The sequence below is a fragment of the Indicator indicator genome, chromosome 35 (assembly GCF_027791375.1).
Source record: "Indicator indicator isolate 239-I01 chromosome 35, UM_Iind_1.1, whole genome shotgun sequence".
NCBI classification, from domain to species: Eukaryota; Metazoa; Chordata; class Aves; order Piciformes; family Indicatoridae; genus Indicator; species Indicator indicator.
The window spans coordinates 607,675-629,953 of record NC_072044.1 but is presented as its reverse complement, the minus strand read 5'-3'; the positions used below and the strand labels follow the sequence as shown (position 1 = coordinate 629,953).

Genomic DNA, 22,279 nt, shown 5'->3' with positions numbered 1-22,279 from the left:
CTCATTAAAGAGAAAAAAACAGTAGCTGGGGGAGCTCCTGTTGGGATCTTCCCACCTACATTTGTGGTGTTTTCCTGTCGTGGTGTTTTCCTGTAGCTGTGCATGGGTCTGACCTTTGGTCACCTTCCTCTCTGCTGCACCCCCGTGCACAGCTGCACACAGCTTTAAACATGATTTTTTTCCCTTCATTTTTGTGTGTCTCCTAGCAGCTGATTTTGGTAGTTTGGCCATTTCAACCCTGAGTTTTGTGACCCTGCTCCTTTCCAGGCCCAGTTCATGTTGTGGTTTTAAGTGCAGTAGTTGAGTCTTAAGCAAGGAGAATTTCCTTTGTGTTTTTTTTAAGAAGCAAAACTAATTTTGGAGGTGTCTGAGGAGCTGGGGCAGCTCTGAGGGCACTGAGGTTGATCAGGGTTGGAGGGAGATGCATCTTTTGTGGTGGTTTCCACACATTTGGTGTAGGGCTCCTCTTCCTTTCTTCCTTTTTTGTTTTGGCCTTCTCTCTGATGTTTTCCTCTAGCTCTGGCTTGAAGCCAGGAGCAGCACATCACCATTTCTGCCTTTTCACCTCCTCCCACACCCACATATCCTTACCCCTCGGTGTGGGGGGCTCCAGCCTTGTCACCTGTGCAATCCCAGCTCTGCTGACAATCCCTGGAATTTTGAGGTTTGCATCATTAAAACAAAACCCAATGGAGACAAACCCATGCTGGGCAACAGGGTGACAGAACCTTTCCCCCCCTGGCCAAGGACTCTGATTTTTTTTTTTTTGGGGTTCCCTTCTCTTGTCTTTCCCCCTTCTTATTTCTTTGCTTTCCCATGTTCAGAACCAAAGGTGCAGAGCAAGATTGTAGATTGAAGCTCATCTTTTTTCACTTTGGAATTCAGTATTTTTTTATTATTTTAACTTTTTTTTTTTTTTTTCATACTGAAGAGAATGTGGAGGTGGGGGGGGAGGGGAAGGGGGTCAGAGTATTAATAATAATGATGATTAATAATAATAATTAGTGGGGAGTAATCACTGCCATTTCTACTTGGTCTACTTTTTTAAAGTACCACTTCTTATACATTGGGACATGGAACCACACTTTGAGGAAGATTCCTGTAATATATCTCAAGAGCTGGGGCATAGAATTTTGTAATAATAATAATAATAATAATAATAATGCTGATAATATAATTCATAATAATGATGATGATACTGATGATGCCTGTGGAGTGTGGCTAGTGGAAGGCCCTTTGTGTACATAGCTGTAAAAATACCAATCTTAAATTATTTTAGACCTCTTGTCACCATTCTTGAAGTCCTCAGTTGGTGTTGCTGGGTCTTTTTTTAGCTGCACACAGTGTAATTTATTGCCAGGAACGTTCCCTTTCTCCAGGTGGTAGCTCAGCTGTGGACTCGTGACCTGTGTATATGTTTGAAGATCTTGGGAGTTGGGGTTTTGGGGTTTTTATTGTTGGGGTGGGGGGGGTGGGGGGGATGGTGTTTTATTTTTCTTTTTGGTTGGTTGGGTTGTTTTTTGGTTTTGTTTTGGGGTTGTTTTTTTTTTTAGTTTAGTTTGGGTTTTTTTTTTTTTTTTTTTTTTTTGTTTGTTTGTTTGTTTGTTTTTAATGCCATCTTAGGCTATGAACTGGCTGATATCCTGCTGTGGCTCTGGGACCTAAACGTTGCTGTCAGTCTGCTGTAAAGCACAGATGATTGCTCTATTTATTGTAGAAAGTGGAAGTTATTTGCTTTCTAGAGTTGTTTATATCAGATGGTTTAAGAGAGGTAATCAGAAAAAAAAAAATCTATGCTTGTAAAGAGAGGAGAGATGCTAATTTTACCTACTATAACCTGACTGTCTGAGACTATATTTTCTCTCTGAGAAATAAATGTTCTAATGTATTAAAAAAAAAAACAAACAAAAAAAAAAAAAAAAAAAAAAACAAAAACAAACACCAAACAAAACAACCCCACCCCAGACTCCTTCCTTGTTTGTGTCAGCCTAAGGCCCAGGACATCTCCTTCTGTTCTCAGCACAGGTAAGGCCACACCTCGAATCCTGGGGTCAGTTCTGGGTCCCTCACTCCAAAGGCATTGAGGGGCTGGAGTGGGTCCAGAGAAGGGCAATGTAGCTGGGGAGGGGTCTGGAGAACAGGGCTGGGGAGGAGCAGCTGGGGGTGTTGAGCCTGGAGAAAAGGAGGCTGAGGGGAGACCTCCTTGCCCTCTACAACATCCTGGAGGAGGTTGGAGCCAGGTGGGGGTTGGTTTCCTCTCCCTAGTCTCAGGTGATAGAAGGAGAGGAAATGGCCTGAAATTGTGCTAGGGGAGGGTTAGGTTGGAGATGAGGAAGAATTTGTTTGCTGCAAGAGTGGTCAGGGGTTGGAACAGGCTGCCCAGGGAGGTGGTGGAGTCCCCATCCATGGAGGTGTTCAAGCAAGGTGTGGCCAGGGCAGTTTGGGCCATGGTGGTGTTGGGTTGATCATAGAATCAAGAAGGCTGGAAGAGACCTCAAAGATCATCGAGTCCAACCTGTCACCCTACACCTCATGACTATCTAAACCATGGCACCAAGTGCCACGTCCAATCCCCTCTTGAACACCTCCAGGGGCGTCTTTTCCAAAACAAACAAGAGTTTCTCCCCTCCTACCCTCTTTTTTTTTTTTTTCCACAAATTAAATTGGGATTTACTGAATCACTGCAGCTAGAAGGTTTCCATAGCAATGGCATCTTCCAGGCTCTCCAGCTGCAGATGTGCCAGCCCCAGTGCTCAACTCCAGCCTCACCCCCATCCAGCCCAAAATTGGGGATGTGAACCAGTGCCAGGAGCCACACCAAGAAACTCCCCCTGTGCTGGGGCAGAGGGGGATCAGTGTGAAATCAGTGTGAAGCGAGTGCTGGGGATCCTTTTCCACCAGCTTGGACTTCAACTTGCACTCTGTTGGACTTCAAAAAATGAGTAACAGGGGAGAGAAAGCAACTGCAGGGGGCATTAAGGGTTTGTCCTCCCATAACCTGCTCTCACCAGCAGCAGAGTTGCCCAGCATGGTGCAGCAAAGAGCAGAGCTCCCTCCTCCTTGTACAAGTGGGGAAACTGACGCACTAGGGGTGGGTGATGTGCCTCAAGTCCCTCATGAGGCCGCAGGAGGTGCCTGAAGGCCCTCAGGAGGCCAGACATGGCCTCACCACCCCCCTGCCAGCCAGACCACACAGCTCACTTGCTGGTTTGGAGGTTTTGTTATTTCCACCCCCACCTTTTTTTTGTTGTTTAATTGGTGATGTTCTTACTTGGGGGATCCTTGAGGTCCCTTCCACGACACAAGCGCTGCCAGGTCTGCCTGGCAGGCACACAGAGGCCAGAAGAACAACTCCAAGTTTGGAAGCCATTTCTTGAGACACTGTTTGGAGTTTTATTGGCAACAAGGCTCTGCCTTCCACATGCTTGGCCTCAGGGCCTGCTGCCTCTTCCCACCGGGAGCAGCATTGGAAAGCGGAGGGCCCAGGCTGCTCCATGCCCTGCCCAGGTAGCTCCCCAGGCAGCCCAGGGTGGCCTGGGTCCAGCACCCTCCACCCTCCTGGCACAGCCCAGCCAGCGCCTGCCCCCAGGAACATTCCTGGTTGGTTTGATGTAAAAGCAGATGGCAGCAAGGCCTGGTCCCTGTTGGTCCCAGGAGGACACGTCCATGGCTGCAGGGCTGGGGAGTGCTGGGGGCAGCCAGTGCTGGATGCAGGATGCTTCCCAGAGAGTCCCCCTGGCACAGCTCTGCCCTGCAGTGCTTGGAGGGGCACAATCACCCCACATACCCTGTTTCCTCGACATGGCTCTTCCCTGCTTCCTGATGGAGCTTCCACCTCCTTTCAACACCCCAATCCTCCTTCACAGGGGAAGCCTTGAGATCCACATTTCCATCACACCTTGTCCTGGCAGCTCCAACACTGCAGCAACACGTGGGGGGCAGAAACACTCACGGCTCCAAAGTGCTCCTCACCTCTGGAGGGGGTCCAAAGCCCTCCGAGGCTGTCCCCAGGCATCTTTCCCAGGCATGGAGAGGGGTGGGGAGAAGAAGGGGGTGCAGGTTATAAATATAAAATCCTTATCTGCTACAAACAGAGACAGATATTGTACAGCTCTGACCCATATACACAAGAACACGATATACACACAACGCCTCAGAGGAGCAGGGGGGCTTCACAAGGGGGGTTCAGGAGATGCTGCTGCTCCCCTCCCAGCCCCCCCACACCTCCCCCTGCACTGGAGGGGGTTGTACCGACAGCACATCAGCCACCAGGAGTCCCTTGGAGTGGTCAACCTACGCCTGGAGGGAGCGAAGGCCCCAGCCCCTCGCTGCCCACTCCGCTGCCCCAGGGGAGAGAGAGGCGAAGGGGATGAGGAGAAGCAGAGGGCAGGCACAAGAGGCTCTCTCGTGAGCCCACAAAGTGCTTGGAGGTCTCCAGACCCTCGGAGCAAAGTTAGGCCCTGAGGAACTTCTTTTCCTGCCACCCTCGGTGTGGGGGGAGGATTCTCCAGCCAGGTAGGTCTCTGATAAGGCATTTTCATCCAGGAGATGGAGTGAGCAGGAGCAGCACACATGGAAGCAGGTTCACAGGAGGCAGCCAAGACAAGGTGGTCCCAGCTGGACAAGCCCAGGGCAAAGGGTGGAGAGGACAGGAGGGCTTCATCCTCGGCTCAGTTCATCTGGAAAGCTGCCCCCCAACGTCTTCCCCCAAGCCCCTTCAAGCCTCTCTCCCTGGGAGGAGCCAGCGGCAGGGCCTGAAATACTGCAGGTGGTTGGAGTGGCACAGCCAGGGGCGTGGAGTGGCAGCCAGGCACACGTTGAGAGTTAAGACAAGAGTTGATGTGAGCTTTGTACAGCGAGGAGCAGCTCCCAGCCGGAGTGTCCGAGGACTTGGGACGACAAAAATGCCACAGTGATCAGATTGGGCCAGGACGAGGGGGTGGGCACGGGGCAGAGGAGGGGGTGGAGTCCTGGCACCTATCGGCGGTAATGGTTGGGGGCATCTGCAAACATGTACTTGAGTCTGTAGGCCTCAGCCAGCAGCAGTCCGATCTCCTCGTTACCCCAGTGTATCGTGGGCAGGTTCTGCAGCAACATCAGAAGGCCCTGCAAGAGGGAAGGTGCTTAGTTCAGGGTGCTTGAAGGCAGAGGGCAGCTCCAGAGCAGGCTGAGGGCTGGCACGAGCAGGGGCAGCAGCACTTGGTGACTTTCAGCCCCAGCCTCGCAGCTCTGAGAGGCTTCAGAGGCAGCTTTAAGATGTGCTCACGGCTAGATGTGAATCAGTGCAGCACCTCAGGTGTACACAAACCCCTTGAGATAAAGGGTACTGCCACTGTGCCAGAACTGGACACCAGAAGGCAGACACCCAGGGACCTCTCCTGACCAAAGCTGGAGCCTGGGGAAGAGCTGGCATCTGGGGGTTGACCCCTCCAAGAGTCCTGCCCCGAGCGCTGAGGCTCAGCAGCTGCTTTCAGGCTGGGTGATCTTAGAGCCAGCTTTGAGCTAATGTTGATGGTGTCCATGCTGGGCTCCCAACCACAGCCAACTCCCTCCCTGCTACCCCCAGCCCCAGGGACTCACCTGGAAGTCTTCCTCATCTAGGATCTCCTTCCTCCACTTGATCAAGAAGGCAGCGCAGACGTACAGGTGGAAATGGGAGAACCCTTCTGGCTCTGACTGTGGACAGCAAACCCCTGGGTGAGCTGCTGCAGCTCAGCAGGAGCACAGCCTCCCCAGACACACATCCTGCTGGGCCACCTATCATTCAGCTGGCTACAAACACCCCAGGGCCACACTGCTTTGCTTCCCTCCTCTCCTTAGCTGCATGGTGCTGCCACCAATCCTCCATGCCCAGCACCTGGAGGGCAGTGGCCCCACAGAGGCTGGGGCAGGGGGGGAGCAGGAGGCTGCCTACCTGGTAGGTGTCCCAGAGGCGGATGGTGCAGCGCAGGGGCAGCTCCCTCATCAGCAGGTTGTTCATCCAGCGGAAGGCAAACTGCAGGTACTCGACCTCGTACCTCCTAAAGTGATTGTGTACCTGCTCTGAAACAGCACATGTCACCTGCACACCTGGGCACAGGCTGCCCCAGCTCCTCTGCCTGGCACTGGCCCCAGCACAGCTGTCCAGGCTGAGACCTCACCTGCCAAAGGCCTCCACTCCTCCCCATGTGCTACCCAGAATCATTGAATCGTTGCAGTTGGCAGAGCCCTCTAAGAACAGCCAGCCCAACATCAACCCCAGCCCACCATGGCCACACAACCATGGCCACACAACCATGGCCACACCTTGCTTGAACATCTCCCCAGGGATGGGGAAGTTCCAATCCCTGACCACTCCTGCAGCAAACAAATTTTTCCTGATCTCCAACCTAACCCCCCCCCCAGCACAATTCCAGGGCATTTCCTCTCCTTCCATCACCTGAGACAAGGGAGAAGAGCCCAACCCACACCTGGCTGCAGTCTCCTTTCAGGGAGTTAGAGAGAACAATGAGGTCTCCCCTTAGCCTCCTCTGCTCCAGGCTGAATACCCCCAGCTCCCTCAGCTGCTCCTCCCCAGCCCTGTTCTCCAGACCCTTCCCCAGCTTTGTTGCCCTTCTCTGGACCTGCTCCAGCTCCTCAGTGTCCTTCTTGGAGTGAGGAGCACAAAACTGAACCCAGGATTTGAGGTATGGCCTCATCAGTGCCCAGTACAGGGGGACGATCCCTGCCCTGGTCCTGCTGGCCACACTGTTCCTGATCCAAGCCAGGCTGCTGGGGACCTCCTTGGCCACCTGAGCACTCCCTGGCTCACCTTTTCAGCTGCTGTCATCTGGCACCCCTAGGGCTCTTTCCACTGGGCAGTTTCCAGCCACTCTGCCCCAAGCCTGAAGCGTTCCTGGGGCTGTTGTGACCCAAATGCAGACCCAGCCCTTGGCCTCAGCCCAGCCAGCCTGGCCACATCTGTTACCTGAAGCAAAACTCCACTCTCAGGAAGTTTCTGCCTGACCCTATCCTGTCTGCTTCCATACATGTTGTAGAATCCCAGACTGGCTTGGTTGGGAAGGGACCTTCAAAGCTCATCCAGTCCAAGCCCCTGCAGTCAACAGAGACAGCTGCAGCTAGAGCAGGTTGCTCACAGCCCCAAACAACCTGGCCTGGGATGGTTCTAGGGAGTTGTAGGTAAGCCACACAGGAACACATCCAGTTGAGCCTTGAAAGTCTCCAGAGATGGAGACTCCATCACCTCCCTGGGCAGCCTGCTCCAGTGCCCTGCCAGCCTCAAAGTAAAGAAGTTCCTTCTCCTGTTTAGATGGAAGATGCCCTGATCACCTACCATCAATCCTGCTGACCAGCTCCTCCAGGGCTTTGACCTTCTTCTGGATCCCTGGCTGTGCAAAGGTGTAGTTATCCTGTGGAGAGAGACCAGGAGTCAGAAGCAGCAACCCCAACAACAGCTAGAAATGACCCAAACCAGCTCCATAGGGACCCAAGGAGCCACAGCTCCTGTGCACCAGCATCATCTGCCTGCTGTGAAGCCCCTGGCTGGGACAGAGCCAGTTGGAGAGCCACAGCATCTTATTTCCATTGTATTTTACCCAGATTTAGCTTAGTGGAGGAGCAAAAATCTCCCTGCAGCTGGAACATGCAGAGAGCTCAGCCAGCACAGAGAGTGCTGCTGCCCCAGCAAGGGGAGAGAAAGCCTCACAGCCCCAGGAGAGGCTCACCTGGATCCCATCCAGCAGCTTGCTCATGCACCAGAAGCTGTCTGCCTCGATGCTCCGTAGAACATCCTGCGACAGGTTGGTCACGTCAAAGTTCTCCACATCCTCCTCTGCAAGACAGGGAGGAGGAGGGACATCAGGAGGCTCTGGGAGACACTGAGGGGCTTCATCAAGGCAAGAAGCACTACAAGACTGCCTGCAGGATGTGAGTGGCCTGCCCAAAGCAGAGCAGGGCACCCACACACTCATCTCCAGCACTGAAGGACCCGAAAGAATCAGCAGCCATGATCCAAACCCAGCCCAGCTCCCCGTGGACCATAGGAGGGATCCCACGGTGCTGCTGCTGTGGTTTTCTCCTCAAGGGCTGTGCATGGACAAAGCTCCCACCATATGGCACCACTCTTACTGGAGCACATCCTGCCTTGGGTGACAGCAGGGCTCTGCCAGCTGGCAGCACCACTGGGAGAGCTGGGGAAGAGGAGATGCTCACTGCAGCCAGAAACCACAAGAGGAAACATTGCTCTTGGCCTGAGGCAGCTCAGTTCCTACTCCCAGATGGATTCATCAGCATCATCCCAGGACTGAAGCACAAGAGAAGCACCCAGAAAGTGCCTGCCAACTCTGAGGAACCATGAGGAAGAATTGCCAAGGCCTCAGAAACCTCTACAGGAGGGCAGGACCCTGGGGCACAGTCATGAGGACCCAAAGAGGTGTAAACAGCTTCCTGGAGAGCAAAAAGGCTCCGAGTCAGATCCAGCATGAGCCTGAAGTGAGGCCAGCAGCAGCTCAGCTTCACAGAGCTTCTCCTCCTTCTAGAGCCTGGCTGACAGGAGAGCTTCAGCAGCCAGAAGCAGCCCTGTGCAGGAAGAGCCTTGCTGGGGGGAAGCAGAGATTTGTGTTTTAACAACTCAGTGGGGCTGGGGGCTGAGAACACAAAGGTCAGTGGCAGCTCTGTCCCCAGAGGGCACTCCTAGAGGGCAAAAGGCTGCTCCTGCTTTTAAACAGACTCATGAAGCACCAGGAAGAACAAGGGGAGGTCAGATGCCTTGAGGGTGACTTTGGAGCTGAGTTCACCTACTCCACACCAGCCTGACTTGAACCTGGAGGCTGTAGAGGACAACAGGCATGGGAAGGCAGTGGAAGGTGGGGAGGAGACAGCCAGGAGAGAGAGGTCTGGGCCCTCCCTGCTCAGCTGAGCCAGCAGCTCTCTCCTTGCCTCCCTCCCTGCTCACCAAGTGCAGACGGAGGCCTGGGAGGGAGCTGTCACACCGCTAAATCGGATCAACAGATGCCAGAGCTGGACTGGCCCAGTTCCAGACCCAGAGGATCAGAAAGCCAACCAAGCATCTTTGATCTTGCTTGTAAGGGAGCAAGAGGGAGAGGACAGGGCTGAAGGCTGGAGCTGGGCCACCCTCCTGGCTGAGATAAGCTGCAGGGCAGCTGTCACAGGCTGGCAGTGCTCACAGGCCCTGTCTGCAGGAGGATGGGAAGTGAGGAGCCAGCAGCTCCAGCACTGCTCTCACCCCCTCCTCCTGTGAATGTTTTTTCACTCACTGCTCTGTTTAGCTCCTCCAGGACCTGCAGAAGCACCATCTCCTTCCTCCCCACGCCTTCTGTGGTGACAATGGAAGGGTATCAAGGCAAAGACACAGCAGCATGGCCAGCAAACTGCTCTAGCAAGCTGTGGTTAATCCCTCTGGGAGTCTGCTGGGTGACTGCTGACTCCTGGTTCCTTGCTCGTGTCAGAAGGAGCAATGGAAGCTGCCAAACTGTTCCCTGAATGTGCTGAACGAGCCACAGACCATTCCCCACCCAAACCACCCCCCTTTTCCCCATGGACTCCTCCTCACCCTTTGTGGGAAGCCAGAGAAGCTCTCTGAAGGATGTTTTAGGCCTTGGTCTAGTAAGTGATAAACAGAGGAGACATCACCAACCAGACACATTCCCCAGCTGGTGAGCAACAAGGAGAGATTTTCACTGAGCTGTAGAGAAAAGGAGCTGTTGGCCTGCCCAAGGAATGGCTGAGGGGTTAGAAGTCTACAATGAACTTGGAGGTAGGGAGCAGTTCATGATCAGAGGCAAGATTGCTTTGGAAGAAAAAGCAGGAGAGCAGGGTGTCAGCTGCCCCAAGAGAGCAGCCTGTGAGCTCTCACCTCTGCCTGTCAGCTCCCACTCACACACACAGGGTCCTGGCAGAGCTGTGAGGGTCCTGCTGAGCCAGCTGCTGCAGGACACAGCCCTTCAAAAGCTCCAACCCCAACATGCCAGGGAAGCCAGCAGGCAGCTAAGCAGAGGAGCCAGTTGGCAGCACAGTGGGGCCCTGCTAGCATCTTGCAGGCAACAAAACACCCACTCAGAGCAGGGGCAGGAAACACAGGAGGTGTGAGGGCAGAGCCCAGAGCCAGCTTTCAAGGAAAGGTGGGTCTGGAGACTCTTCCAGGCCAGTTGCACACACAGCTTTGAACGAGGAAGGTCCCTCAGACAAGCAAGCTTCTGAACCTGGAATCAATTCAACCAGGCAGCAGGGACACAGGAAGGGTCAGGATGCATGGGACAGCCATGTGCCCTTGTGGCCAAGAAGGCAAATGGTCTCCTGGGGTGCATTGAGAGGAGTATGCCCAGCAGGTCAAGGAAGGTTCTCCTCCCCCTCTGTTCTGCCCTGGTCAAGCCACATCTGGAGTACTGTGTCCAGTTGTGGGCTCTCCAGTTCAAGAGACAGGAGAGAGTCCAGTGGAGGCTATGAGGATGATGAAAGGACTGAAACATCTGTCTGGTGAGGAAAGGCTGAGAGCCCTGGGGCTGTTTAGCTGGAGAAGAGCATCCTGAGAGATGATCTTATCAACATTCATAAATATCTGAAGGGTGGGAGTCAAGCAGAAGGGGCCAGGCTCTTTTCAGTGATGTTCTGTGGTAGGATGATGGGCAACAGATACAAACTGGACTGGTTCAGCATTTCACAGAATGTTAGGGGCTGGAAGGGACCTTGAGAGATCATCTAGTCCAACTCCCCTGTCTAAGCAGGACCACCTGTACCAGGAACCCAGGAAGTTCCACCTCAACATGAGAAACTTTGCTATGGAGATGCTGGAGCCCTGGAGCAGGCTGCCCAGAGAGGCTGTGGAGTCTGCTTCTCTAGAGGCTTTCAAGACCCATCTGGGATGTGCTCCTGTGTGACCTGCCCTAGGTGATCCTGCTTTGGCAGAGGGGTTTGGACTGGATGATCTCCAGAGGTTCCTTCCAACCCCTAGCATTCTCTGATTCTATGCACCTCCAGCCTGGCACAGGTGCTGAAGGAAGGAGCCACCACCCCCTCCAGGCAGGCAGGCAGGTTTGCACTTCACACCATTTCCAACATCATGCTGGGGAGGCAGCACTGTGCTTCAAACAGCAGCTGTCACTTACCAACATACTCAGAGAGGAAGACAACAAAGAAGGGGGTGACCAGGTCATTGATGCCCTGCACGTAGCCACTGGCTGGGTGTCGGATGGCCCAGATGAACAGGATCCTCTCAAAGATCTGGGGAAGAAGGAGGGAAAGCAGGATCCTGCATTAGCCATGCACTAAGGAAAGGCAGGAGAGCAAAGCTGCCAAGCTGAGGGAGCAGGGACCATGCACTGGCAGGCTTGCTGCAGCAGCACAGGGAAGGTAAGAAGCATACAGGTGCTAGGAGAGACTCTGCTGTGATCCACAGAGCCCACGCAGGCCAGCACACAGAATTCAGACCAGGCTGCTCATCAAAGCCTCCTCTCTGAAGAGAGGCAGACCCAGCCTCTCAAGTTCTGGGTGGCTGAAGAGCCTTCCCTGCACAGGGCTGCTATCAGCAGGGCTGCAGGCCTCACTCAGCACCACGTGGACAGCCACTGCTGTTATCTGCTCCCAGCAGAACATCACAGACCAGCAGAGCTCCCAGCCCAGCAGCCTCTTCCCAACAACCAGTGTGTTATTCCCAGACTGCCCCAGCCCCAGCACACCACACTCTGACATGGTATCCAAAAAGCACAGATGCCCCACACCTCCTGGCCACCTTCTCAAACCCAGCCCTGTCCAGGTTCCTCACAGACTGCTACAAAAGAGGTTTTGTAGCAAACAGAACCTGTTCTGCCTCCAATGGCTTGAGTTTGTTTTGAAACAAAAGCTTCAGGTCTTTCACCAGCTCCTGGCTGCATCTCACCACAAAAGGGCTGAGCTCATAACCCCTGAGCTCCACGTCTGATATCCTTCAGGAACGTGGAAGAAGGTAGAAGAGTTTCAGCAGGTATCTGCACCAGCCAGGGAGGTCTCCCCACAGAACTCACTGTGGGCAGGGCTGGGCTAACCCCACACATGCCCCACAGCAAACGTGGAGCAGGAGCTTCCCTCCCTCTTACCTCCTGGACAAGTGGCTGCTGGAAGAGGGGGATGAGTGGGTTGGTCCGTGGAATGTCGATGTGGATCTGGAAGAGAGGGTAGGTTGCACACACCAGCTGTGAATTCCAGGGGCACAATAACCCATCACAGACTAACAGGGAAATCCACCCCTCAGTGTTCCCCCAGGCAAGAGCTGCACTTGCTGACAAGCACAGTGAGGGCTACAGATGATGCCTGGGCTGAGAAAATCCTCTACAGTTCTACCTGCACTCTGCCCTGCCTGGGTGTGGGCAGGTGGCCAGAGCTGGGGTCTGGACCCCAGCTGTTAGAGCACTTTGGAGAAGGCTTAAACTAATACCTGTAAGAAGACAGACACAGTGCCCTGGACCTCAGAACAAGAGGAATCATAGAATGATAAGGGTTGGGAGAGACCTCTAGAGATCATCCAGTCCAACCTCCATAGGCCAAGGTCACACAGGAATGCATCCAGATGAGTCTTTACTGTCTCCAGACAAGGAGACTCCACAATCTCTCTGGGCAGCCTGCTCCAGGGCTCCAGCACCCTCACACCAAAGAAGTTTCTCCTCATGCTGAATTGGTACCTCCTGTGTCCCAGCCTGTATCAACTCTTCCTTCTCCTGTCACTGGGCACCACCAAAAAGAGCCTGGCCCTTTCATCTTGAGGCCCAGCCCTCAGCTATTGATAGACATTGATCAGGTCCCCTCTCAGCCTTCTCTTCTCCAGACTAAACAGGCCCCAAGACTCTCAGTCCTTCTTCATAGGAGAGATGTTCAAGCCCCTCCATCATCCCCACAGCTCTCTGTGGCACTCCCTCCAGCAGATCCCTGTCCCTCTTGAACCGGGAGCCCCAAACCAGACAGAGCCTTCCAGGTGTGGTCCCACCAGGATGGAGCAGAGGCGGAGGAGACTCTCCCTAGCCCGGCTGGCCACATTTTTCCTGACACACTCCACCAGGTGGAGAAGCAGCAGCAGCAAGAGGGAGGGCAGGGCCTGAAGCAGGGGAGGAAGGCCTGCGGGGGGCAGCAGTACCTGCCGGTAGGTGTCCTGGTGGTGCTCCTCGTTGCGGGAGTCGTAGTACTGCTGGATGAAGCCGAAGTACTCCTCCCGCTTGCGCTGCAGCGTCAGCTTCCGCCGCTCCGTGTTTGCCGGGAGGTAGCCCTGAAGCAGCACAGCTTCTGTCAGGGCAGACCCTTGCTTCCCACACCACAAACCCTCCCCTGAAACCCTGCCAGGCAAGCTGGGAACATCAGGCACAGAGACTCGGGAGCTGGGGAAAGGGCTTTCGTGGGACTGGGTTGTCCCAGGTGCCTTCGCTGATCTTGGAGCCACACAAAGCCATGGGATTCAGTTTGCTGACATGGAGTGAGCCACACATGCAGAGAATCAATGGGTTGGGTTGGAAGGGACCTCAAAGATCATCTAGTGGCAACCCTTCTACTGGACCAGCTGGATCAAAGCCCCATCCAACCTGTCTTTGAATGCTTCCTGCCTTGGAGCCTCCACAACTTCTCTGAGCAACCTGTTCCAGTGCCTCAGCACCCTCATGGGGAAGAATTTCCTCCTAATGTCTAATCTAAATGGAGCTTCTTCCAGCTTGAAGCCATTAGCCCTCATCCTGTCACTCCAGGCCTTTGTGAAAAGTCCCTCTCCAGCTTCCCTGTAGCCTCTTTCAAATAGTGGAAGGTCTTTCAGGAGCCTTCTCCTCTCCAGGCTGAATAACCCCAACTCTCTCAGCCTGTCTTCATAGAGAGGTGCTCCAGCCCTCTGATCATCTTCATGGCCTCCTCTGGACCTGCTCTAATAGTTCCATCTCCTTCTTGTGTTAGGGGCTTCACAGCTGGACACAGTCCTCCAGGTGGGATCTCACCAGAGCCAGAGCAAAGGGAGAGAATCATCTCCTAGCACCACTCTGGTCCTGGTGCTCCAAGAGGACACAGCAATTACACTCCCTGGCCAAAAACCCCTCCAGCTCACCCTGGGCTGGGCACAGCCACAACAAGAGCAAACCTGGTTCTGGGACACACAAAGTTCTGGGAGTGCATGTCCCTGGCTTGGCACATTCCTCCCAGAGTCCTGCATCACAGCTCCAGGTACTCACTGAGAGGAGACGCCACGTCACAGGCCGGACCTCTCTGGGCACCCCAGGCCAGCTGCACTTCCTCAGCTCATCTGCAAACGGACAGTGGTGGCAATGGATTAGATCCTAGGCACGTCCAGGCACCACTACAACCTAGAAGGAGAGGAAAGCCCAAGTCTGCTCCTGCAGGCTCTGGAGACAGCCTCCAGGAAGGCTCCACTTCAGCAGTGACTGGGGACGTGGGTCTGCAGCAAAGGGAGCAGAGATGATTTCGGCTCAGCCTAGGCACAGAACTGGTACTGGCTGCAAGGGCTCCTCAAGCGCCAGAGCCTCAGTTCTCATGCAGAGCCCAAAAGCCCCCAGTGAGATGGAGACAGACTGGGAACAAACAGCTGGTGGAGGACAGAGAAGTTCATGCAACCATCCCACCTGCTTCAGGCTGTCATCGGCTCTGCTCCAGGGGGAGAAAAAAAACATCGTTTTTTCCCCACCTGCAGCAGAGCCGATGACAGCCTGAAGCAAGCAGCAGGCCTCCTCCTCTACCTCCCCCTTCCCACCCCCTTTTGCCACACTCACCCAGGTCGGTGTTGTGGCTGGAAAGGAGCTGTTTGAACTTCTCCAAGCGGGTTTTCTCCCGCACGGTCATGGGGGGAGCCCCCGAAGCGTTTTGGTCAGAGATGCGAGCGACGAGAGGAATGACAGGGCGGAGGGGGAGGGACTGCTGCTTCTGGAGCGGGGTCCGCACACAGGCCTCCTCTGCAAGGGGTACAAGGGGAGAAGCTGCAGCTCCAAACCCTACCTTGCTCCTCTGGTCACTGGCAGAGACCTGCCAATGCAGATTTTAACCCTCTCTTCCCCAGCCCCAGCAAGCAGAGCATCGCTGGCACACTGAGGGATCAGTTGGTTCACAAGCTTCTATTGGGGCCCTTCCATCATTTCCCCTTCCCTTCCTTCCTCCTGCATCCAGCGGCTGCCAGTGGACCAGACTTCCCTCTTTCCATGGGAAGCTATGGGAATCCCAGAACCGATCTGCTCTGCTTGCCACTGATCTAAGCAGTGATCAAGCTAATTGCTAGAGCAGAGAGAGGTGACAGGCTGCCAAAGCCACCTCCTGGCAGCTGGGACTTGCTGGGCTCCTGCCACAGCAAAGGCACAAGGCAGAGTGAGCAGAGGCTGATGCCACTCAGTTCCCTGCCCTACCTAGGCTCCACAGGGCCTCACCCAGACCTTTACTAAGAGCAGCTACAGGGCCACAAAGGAAGCAGTGAGCAGCTCTGAGCAAGAGCTTAAAGAGACCTCCAAAACCCCTTAGCACCCAGCCCCTGGGATGCTCTGGGACAGATGTGCCTGTATGCAGGACACTGAGCAGCAGAGGACACTGAAGCACTAAGGCCAGGCCTCCAACAATGGCTCCTTGGAGTAAAGGATCCTACAAGGAGGCAAAGGCCTCTCCCAGATCATGCCACAGCCCATAACATGCAAGCAGCAGCAAGAAGCTTAGTTCTGTGGTCAGCCAGGAAGAGCACTGGAGCAGGAGGCTGTTCCTGGCTCTTACCAGATGCCCTGGAGAGCTGGGCCTCACTGCTGGACTTGATGACCTTGCAGTTGGTGGGCATGTCACTGAGAGTGGACTGGGCCCGCTCAGGTTTCGCTCGCAGCTTGCTGTGGTTCTCCAGAACCTGGACTGCTGTGGCCTTGGCCACTTTAGAGTTCAGAGTTTGCAGAGAAGAAGAGGAAGAAGAGAAGTCCTCATCTTCATCATCACCAATGTCCCAGGCATCACTGGTGTTGCGGGCAAACTCGTGGAAGCTGGAGGCCTTCTTGCTCTTCATAGGCAGCGCATTGGTCTTGGAGCGGTCCTTGATGAAGCTGCAAGTGAGACAGAAACCCTGTCAGAGCCATGTGACAAGAGAGTCCACTTCATTTCCTTCCTTACGTCCTTGCTCCAATCCCTTTTCCCAGTTTTCCCACTCCTCCTCCTCCCAAACCCAAGGAATTTGTTAAGTCTCTCCAGGCCACCCACTGCCAGAAGGCAGAGTCCAAGCTGGTATGATGACACACACGGAGGCCACAGTGCCAGCACACAGCTGGAGAGCTGCCAGGCTTGGTGCTCAGAAGGGCAAGAGGAAGAGAGGTACGATTCCTCCAGCTCTGCCTCCTCCCACCCTAGAGTAAACCAGCAAATTAACACCCCCAAAAAAGCCCTGGGACCTGGGCAGAGGCATCTCAGAGGTTAGACAGAGCTGGTCTGCGCTTGTGGACGCTCCGAAACAGCTGTGACAGCTCCCAGCAGCCTGGTTCTTTTCTCAGGCACAGGAGGAGCCTTCACAGTTACCCTTCAGCCACAAAGAGGCAAAGTCCACCTCCTGAAGTGTCACGGACCAGGGAGAACCTTCACAGCTACAGGGAGACATGGAACAGCTCAGCTCCGTTCTGCCAGCGAGTGAGGGTCCTGTGGTTCTGCAGCCCTGCAGCTGCTGGGCAGCTTTAGCTCTCCTTCCCTTCGTTCTTCTGCCTCCAAAGGGGAGCAGAGGGCTAGGTCACCACTGCTCAGAAATATGCCTGCCTCCTTTGATGTGGCTGGGCTGATAAGAATCCTGGCCACAAAGGGGTGTGAGCAGATAAGCCTTCCCTGGAAGCCCTTGCACAGCTCCAGGCACCCCACGTGCCACTGCTGCCCTTCCCCGCTGGAACGCCATGGAGCCAGACGGCGCTGGAAACCTCCACCTACTGCAGGGCTGAGCCCAAGCCCTGCAAAGCCTCATGGCCTGCACTCCCAGAAGATAAAACACTCACTTCTTGGTGAGCCTGGAATCCAGTGGGGGATGCTGTGCTCCATAGACAGGTTGAATGCTGCAGGAGAGGGAAAGAACAAGTCAGAAGACAACGCAAAAAGCCCTGGAGCAGCCCTGAACAACCTCCTCAGCCTAGACCGGTGTCACGCTCCTTGTCATCTGTCAGGAGCTGAACAGAGACCAAAACCAACTTCAATCACCTTCTGTCTTCAAAGCCTTAGATCCAAAGTGCCACATTCAGCTGAAGATTTGTTCTTTGCAGCAGCAAAGAGAAGCTTTGTTTAAACTCTTAAGTTCTCTCCAGCCCTAGCTGGGATTTGAGATCTCTTTTTTTGCACCTCTGGTTCACTCTGAAGACCACGTGTCTCAGTCTCCCTGCCTTAATACACCAACATTTGGTCTCTTTTCTAACCAGGGGATTTCCAGGTTTGGGAATTCACCCTTTGGAACCCTGCAGGACAGGGAAGGACTCTGGGCATTGACACTCCATAACTCACTGGAAGGTTTGAACCCCACAGTGGCCCTTGGGCTCGTAGCCAGCGAAGCAGCCTCTGGCACAGCACACAGTTTGACTTGGGTCCAAATCCCAGCTTATCAATTACCTTCCTACCTAGGTGTCCCAGTCCCTCAGCTCCTCTCCCTGTGGAATGGGACTCGTGGGACAAGGAGCCCCAGGGCTGCAGGTCCTCAGACAGGAGCTATTAGATGAGTGCTCATCACTCGTTTTACAGGCTCTGGACATGAGGCAGGGATCCTCAGTCATTACCTCCATTGGGGTAACTATTCACAGCCACCCCACCCTGAAAAACCATCTCTGGAAAACAAATCCTCCCCATCCCCTGGTACACAGCACGGGCCCGTGGCACAGACAAGGGCCCATTCAGAGCTGGCACACAAGGGACAAGCTCCTCTTGGGTCAACAGAGCTGGCCTGGTTTCCAGGAGCTGCAGATGGTGCCCGGCAGTAAAACAAGCAGAGCCCAGCCATGTAGGAGGGGGATGGCAGCCTGGTGCAGCTGGAAAGCACTCTGGGAACCAGTTGATGATGAGGAGGTGGCAGCAACAGGCCCAGCTGGCAGGGAAGAGATGCAGAGATCCAGGCCAGAGGCTGAGACTGGAAACAACCAGAGCATAGAGAGATGCTGGTGGTGAAGCCTGGTGAGGGGTGGGCTCGCTGCTGAAGCAGCAGTCCCACGTGGCTGGAAGCACTGGAAAGGTTCCCTGTGTTAGTGATCCAGCCTAGAAAGAGTTTGCTGACTAATTAGCATCTTGGAGTCAGGACAGCTATTAAGCAGAGATACCCCCGTGGGTGGGCATAGCAAGCAGATTATCAAGAGTGAGAAAAAAAACAACCCTTCCAGATGAGTGCTGCTTCCCAGTGACTCACAGCAGCTCCCTGCAGAAGGGGAACCAGCAGAGCCTCCTCGATACTCAGCGCCAAGCTCGGGACAGCAGCCACAACGCTGCTGCTCTCTGTGGGGATCCACACACTGCTGAGCCTGAACTTCACCAGCAGAGTGAATGATGTGTGTTAGAGACAGAGGAGGGGACGTGGCAGCCAGCTGGGCTGAGGAAACTCTTTCCTGGGGCTCTGAAGCAATAGGCTGATGCCTTCACTGGCTAAGGGCCAACACAACAGCAGAGGGTCCCCCCTCCCACGCAGCAAAAGCAACGAATTTCAATCCAGACTCCTTCAAACAAAGCATCCTGAGCTGATCTAGCTTCACAGCCCATTGGCCTGTCCTCCCACAAAAGCAGCTGAAGAGGACAATCTCACTTCCAGCAGATTACAGAGGCAGGGCTGAACAGCACCATCCTGCACTGGAGAACTCCAGCTGCAGCATGAAGCACCTTTGCCCTGTGCTTGTCCCATCTTTGCCAATTCTCTGCCCTATCCACCCTGGCAGAGGATACAACAGGTTGGACAGAGGGAGCATCAATGCTCTGAGGTGTGCAACAGGTGACTTCCAAGATACACAAGCACATGCACAGCTGTCAGACAGCAAGTTTGTGCCACAGTGTCTGTGGTACCCTCAAGGTCTGCTCCTGCTCCTTCAGCTCATGTCCCTGCAGCCGTCCTCCTGCAGACGCTGCAGCTCCACACCAAGCTGCATCACCACATCCTGCTGTCACAGCTGAGAAAACTGAGGCAGACTGACACCACCAAGAGCTGCTCAGTAACTTTATTTCCTCACTCTTGCCTGGTTTTGCAGCTCAAGTAGAGTGAATCTGCTCTCTCCAAGCTTAACTCCTTGCCTGCAAATGCCTTTGCTCAACTTCTGCATGGACAGAAAGCTGGGGGCAGGCATCACCTCTCAGCAAACACATCACTGAATCAGGAGCCAAGGTGGAAGTTGATGCTGTGCTCCCAAACTGAGTGTACAAGTCCTCTGTCCTGTCTCAGTTAAGCTCTTTGGGACAGCCATCTCCTGTTAGCTCTGTGTCCAGTGTCTGGTACAACTGGTGGCTCACAGTGCTTGGTAGTTGTGTTACACCACTCACCAGGAGATCACCATGTGGGTTCCTGACATGGCAGCAGAAAGCTGCAGATCCATGAAAGCTCGGTGCTACCTGGGACACAGGTTCTCTCTCTCCCCTTTTAAACAGCCCTCCCAGGAGCCTGGCTGCTCTCTTCAGGGCAGGAAATAAACAGCCCATCACACAGGGCAAGACACGAAACCAGCCTGCCAGCACACCCCCAGAAAATGGCTGGGGTGAGAACTCCCAGCACAAAACAACCCACAGGGCAGTACTGGGAACAGGAAACAACATTTGCTGCTTCTACCACCCTCAATCTGCAGGCACGAAGCACTGACTAACAGCTAACATAACCAGTGACCAAAGCCACAACACGTTGTGGAAAAGGAAGCTAACACAGACTCCAAACCTTCACAAAGCCTCCCTCTGCCAGCTTGTCAGGGCAAAGAAAGGCAAGAGCCAAGAATCTCCCAAAGCTCAGACAAAGAAGAAGAAGAAAAGGAGCTTCACATCTAGTGACCATGGATGCAGCACGTCCCACCTTCGCCCTTCATGGCTGTGTGGCCCAAGCCCTGGTGGTATCCGTCCCCAGAAAGGACCAGCAGGCTGGGTGCTCACAGAGGTGGTAGCAAGGCTCCTGGACAGCACCAGGATATTTGCCAAGCAGCCAGTTAGGAACAGGAACTTTGCCAAAAACTTGATGTTGGGAGTGCATTGTCTAGGCAGGACCTGCTGCCTCCCAGACCGGTTCACCTGGTTTGAGCTTTCCAAGCCCAAGCTCCAAGTCACCCACTGCAGAAGAGAGAGGTTGTCTGAGACCCTCAGCTGGGAGCATGCTGTGACCTCTGTGTAAGTGATGGGAGACAGAACGACCCAGAGAGAGCACAACATTTGCTTCCTCCATGAGCAGAAGGAATGTGGAGGGTTTATTGCTTCCCCTTTGCTTGCCACAGACCTGGACTGTCCCAGCAACCTGAGGGAGCCAGCACAGTGACAAAGAACCGAGGAAAGCACATTAGAAAGAGAGATTTGACCTGCCCAGCAGGATTTAGAGCCAACTAAGCATTTCAGACTCCATCCACACACCAAGAGGGGAAGGGCAGGGTTCAGATAAGGCAAATGAGAGCAAATGCGAAGAGCACCAGACAGGCACAGCACTTGTGAAAGCCTCCCCAGGGAGGTGGGCGTCTTCTCCCCATGGCAGCCTTGCTCCCAAGGCCTTGAAGAAAGCATCTCGTTCATCACCACCAGCTTCTTCTTCCTAAACACCACCTCAATCAGGCATTTCACTTGTTTCTCCCAACTCTGGCTGAGTGTGGGTGCCTTGACAGCAACCAAGACACCACAGCCAGAGGAACCAAAGCAGGGGAAAGCCCCTATAGCCCCTTGCACTGAGCAGAGGTGGACCAGGAAGGACAACCCACATAGCAGAAGATAATGAGGGGTGACATGCACCCCAAGGGGGGCACTTTGGAATAAAGCTGCTGCCACCCAAGGCAACACATTTAAGGGCTTTGGGAAGGGATGAGATTTCTTCAGTATCTGTGGAAAGGAGAATGGTACAACCTTGGCTTCGAGGCCACCCTAGGTGAGCCTTCAATGCCACTTCCCATGGGGCAGAAAGTGCACACAGGGGTCCCTGTAACTCACACACTGCCCTACAGACAATAGGGCAATCCTGGCACTACCCTTGTCCCTCACACAGCAGGACATGCTCCAGCAGAATTCCCCTGCCCCACAGCCTGGAATACTCCTGGCATCCTCCTCTAGCGCAGAGCAGAGTTTTGGGGCCCCTAGCCAACTCCCCTACACCACAGCCAGGGTGAGTGCTCCTGGCATCACCACACTCCTGTAGGGGATAACCTCAGGATCCCCAACCCCCACAGCCAGTGTGGACAAGCCTGTCATTCCCCCACCATTGCAGGGGTCCCTAGTCCCATAGCCGGGGTGGATACCCTTGGTAACCCTCCACCCTTGCAGGGGGGAAACTTAGGCTTCCAACCAGATTCCCAACCCCACTGCCATGGTGGACACCCTTGGCATCCCTCCATCGGTGCAGGGGGTACCCCAGGCCTGGCTTCCTTGCCCCATAGACGGGGCAGATACCTCTGGTATCCTCCCACCTTTGCAGGGGGTACTCTGGGGCCTCAGCCCCACAGTCAGGACGGGTGCCCCTGCCAGCCCCTTCCCAGAGCGGAGCGGCTGCTCTGTCTCCCCTACCCAACAACCTCCTGGCTGAGGCCTTTGCAACCATACCCCGGAGGGCAGACGGTACGGGTCCGGCCCTCTCTCACCTGCCCGGCAGCTTGGCGCTCCTCTTCCAGAACTGCCTGCCGCTCTCGGCCGCCATGGCGGAGGGGAGGGGCGGGCCCGGCCGGCCAGCCAGCGAGCGAACGAGCCCACCGGCCGGCCGGCCCCGCGGCGCAGCGGCGGAGCGCGGAGGAAGGCAGCGGCCCCCCCGCTAGACCGCCTCACGGCCACCCGCCCGCAGCCCCCGGCGGCGCCATCTTGAATCCGGGCGGAGAAAGCGCCGCCATTGGCCGCTTCTGTCAAGGCATTGCGGATGGGCCAATGGCAAGAGGGAGGAGGGAGTGACGTAACGGGAGGGGCGGTGTCCGACGAGCTGGAGGCGGGGCTGTGTGGGGCGGGAGAGACTATTCGAGGGGGGAGGATAAACCATTCCGCCCCGGGAAAAAAAACCCTAACATTAAGGGGCATGGAGTGGGACGGGAAAGCGACGGTGGACGCGAGGGGAGATGAGGGACCTTGAGAAGTGGAGGATGAGGATGGCTAAACACTGCCCTCTGGAGCGGGAGAGACTATTCACGCTGCGGGGGTACACGGGCGGACACGCCCAGCA

General features: G+C 54.9%; 1 protein-coding gene across 3 annotated transcripts; it reads right to left on the bottom strand.

The window, feature by feature from the left end:
• Positions 1-2,882: 2,882 nt before the first annotated feature.
• Positions 2,883-21,775, bottom strand: TBC1D22B (TBC1 domain family member 22B). 3 transcript variants are annotated; one of them, XM_054395964.1, is made up of 14 exons: positions 21,714-21,775; positions 16,944-17,000; positions 15,703-16,016; positions 14,724-14,903; positions 14,169-14,239; positions 13,100-13,228; positions 12,069-12,134; positions 11,103-11,217; positions 7,704-7,810; positions 7,313-7,388; positions 5,915-6,042; positions 5,581-5,676; positions 5,018-5,106; positions 2,883-4,889 (listed from the first exon to the last, which is right to left on the bottom strand). In XM_054395964.1, exons 1-14 carry the CDS (start codon positions 21,767-21,769, stop codon positions 4,718-4,720), a joined length of 1,656 nt encoding a protein of 551 aa, XP_054251939.1. In that variant the 5' UTR covers positions 21,770-21,775; the 3' UTR covers positions 2,883-4,717. The 3 variants fall into 3 exon arrangements, with proteins under 3 accessions (XP_054251939.1, XP_054251940.1, XP_054251941.1); XM_054395965.1 differs by lacking the exon at positions 21,714-21,775 and adding an exon at positions 16,359-16,547 and having other exon boundaries at positions 16,944-16,980; XM_054395966.1 differs by having other exon boundaries at positions 4,847-5,106.
• Between the last annotated feature and the right edge of the window lie 504 nt (positions 21,776-22,279).

Excerpts from the sequence above, each read along its gene's own strand:
- TBC1D22B (XM_054395964.1), bottom strand. The coding sequence starts at position 21,769 with ATGGCGGCCGAGAGCGGCAGGCAGTTCTGGAAGAGGAGCGCCAAGCTG. Across the intron at positions 7,389-7,703 it reads AGCTGCTGGATGGGATCCAG|GATAACTACACCTTTGCACA; the intron begins GTGAGCCTCTCC and ends CTCTCTCCACAG. Across the intron at positions 4,890-5,017 it reads GCTGAGGCCTACAGACTCAA|TCCTCGGACACTCCGGCTGG; the intron begins GTACATGTTTGC and ends TGTCGTCCCAAG.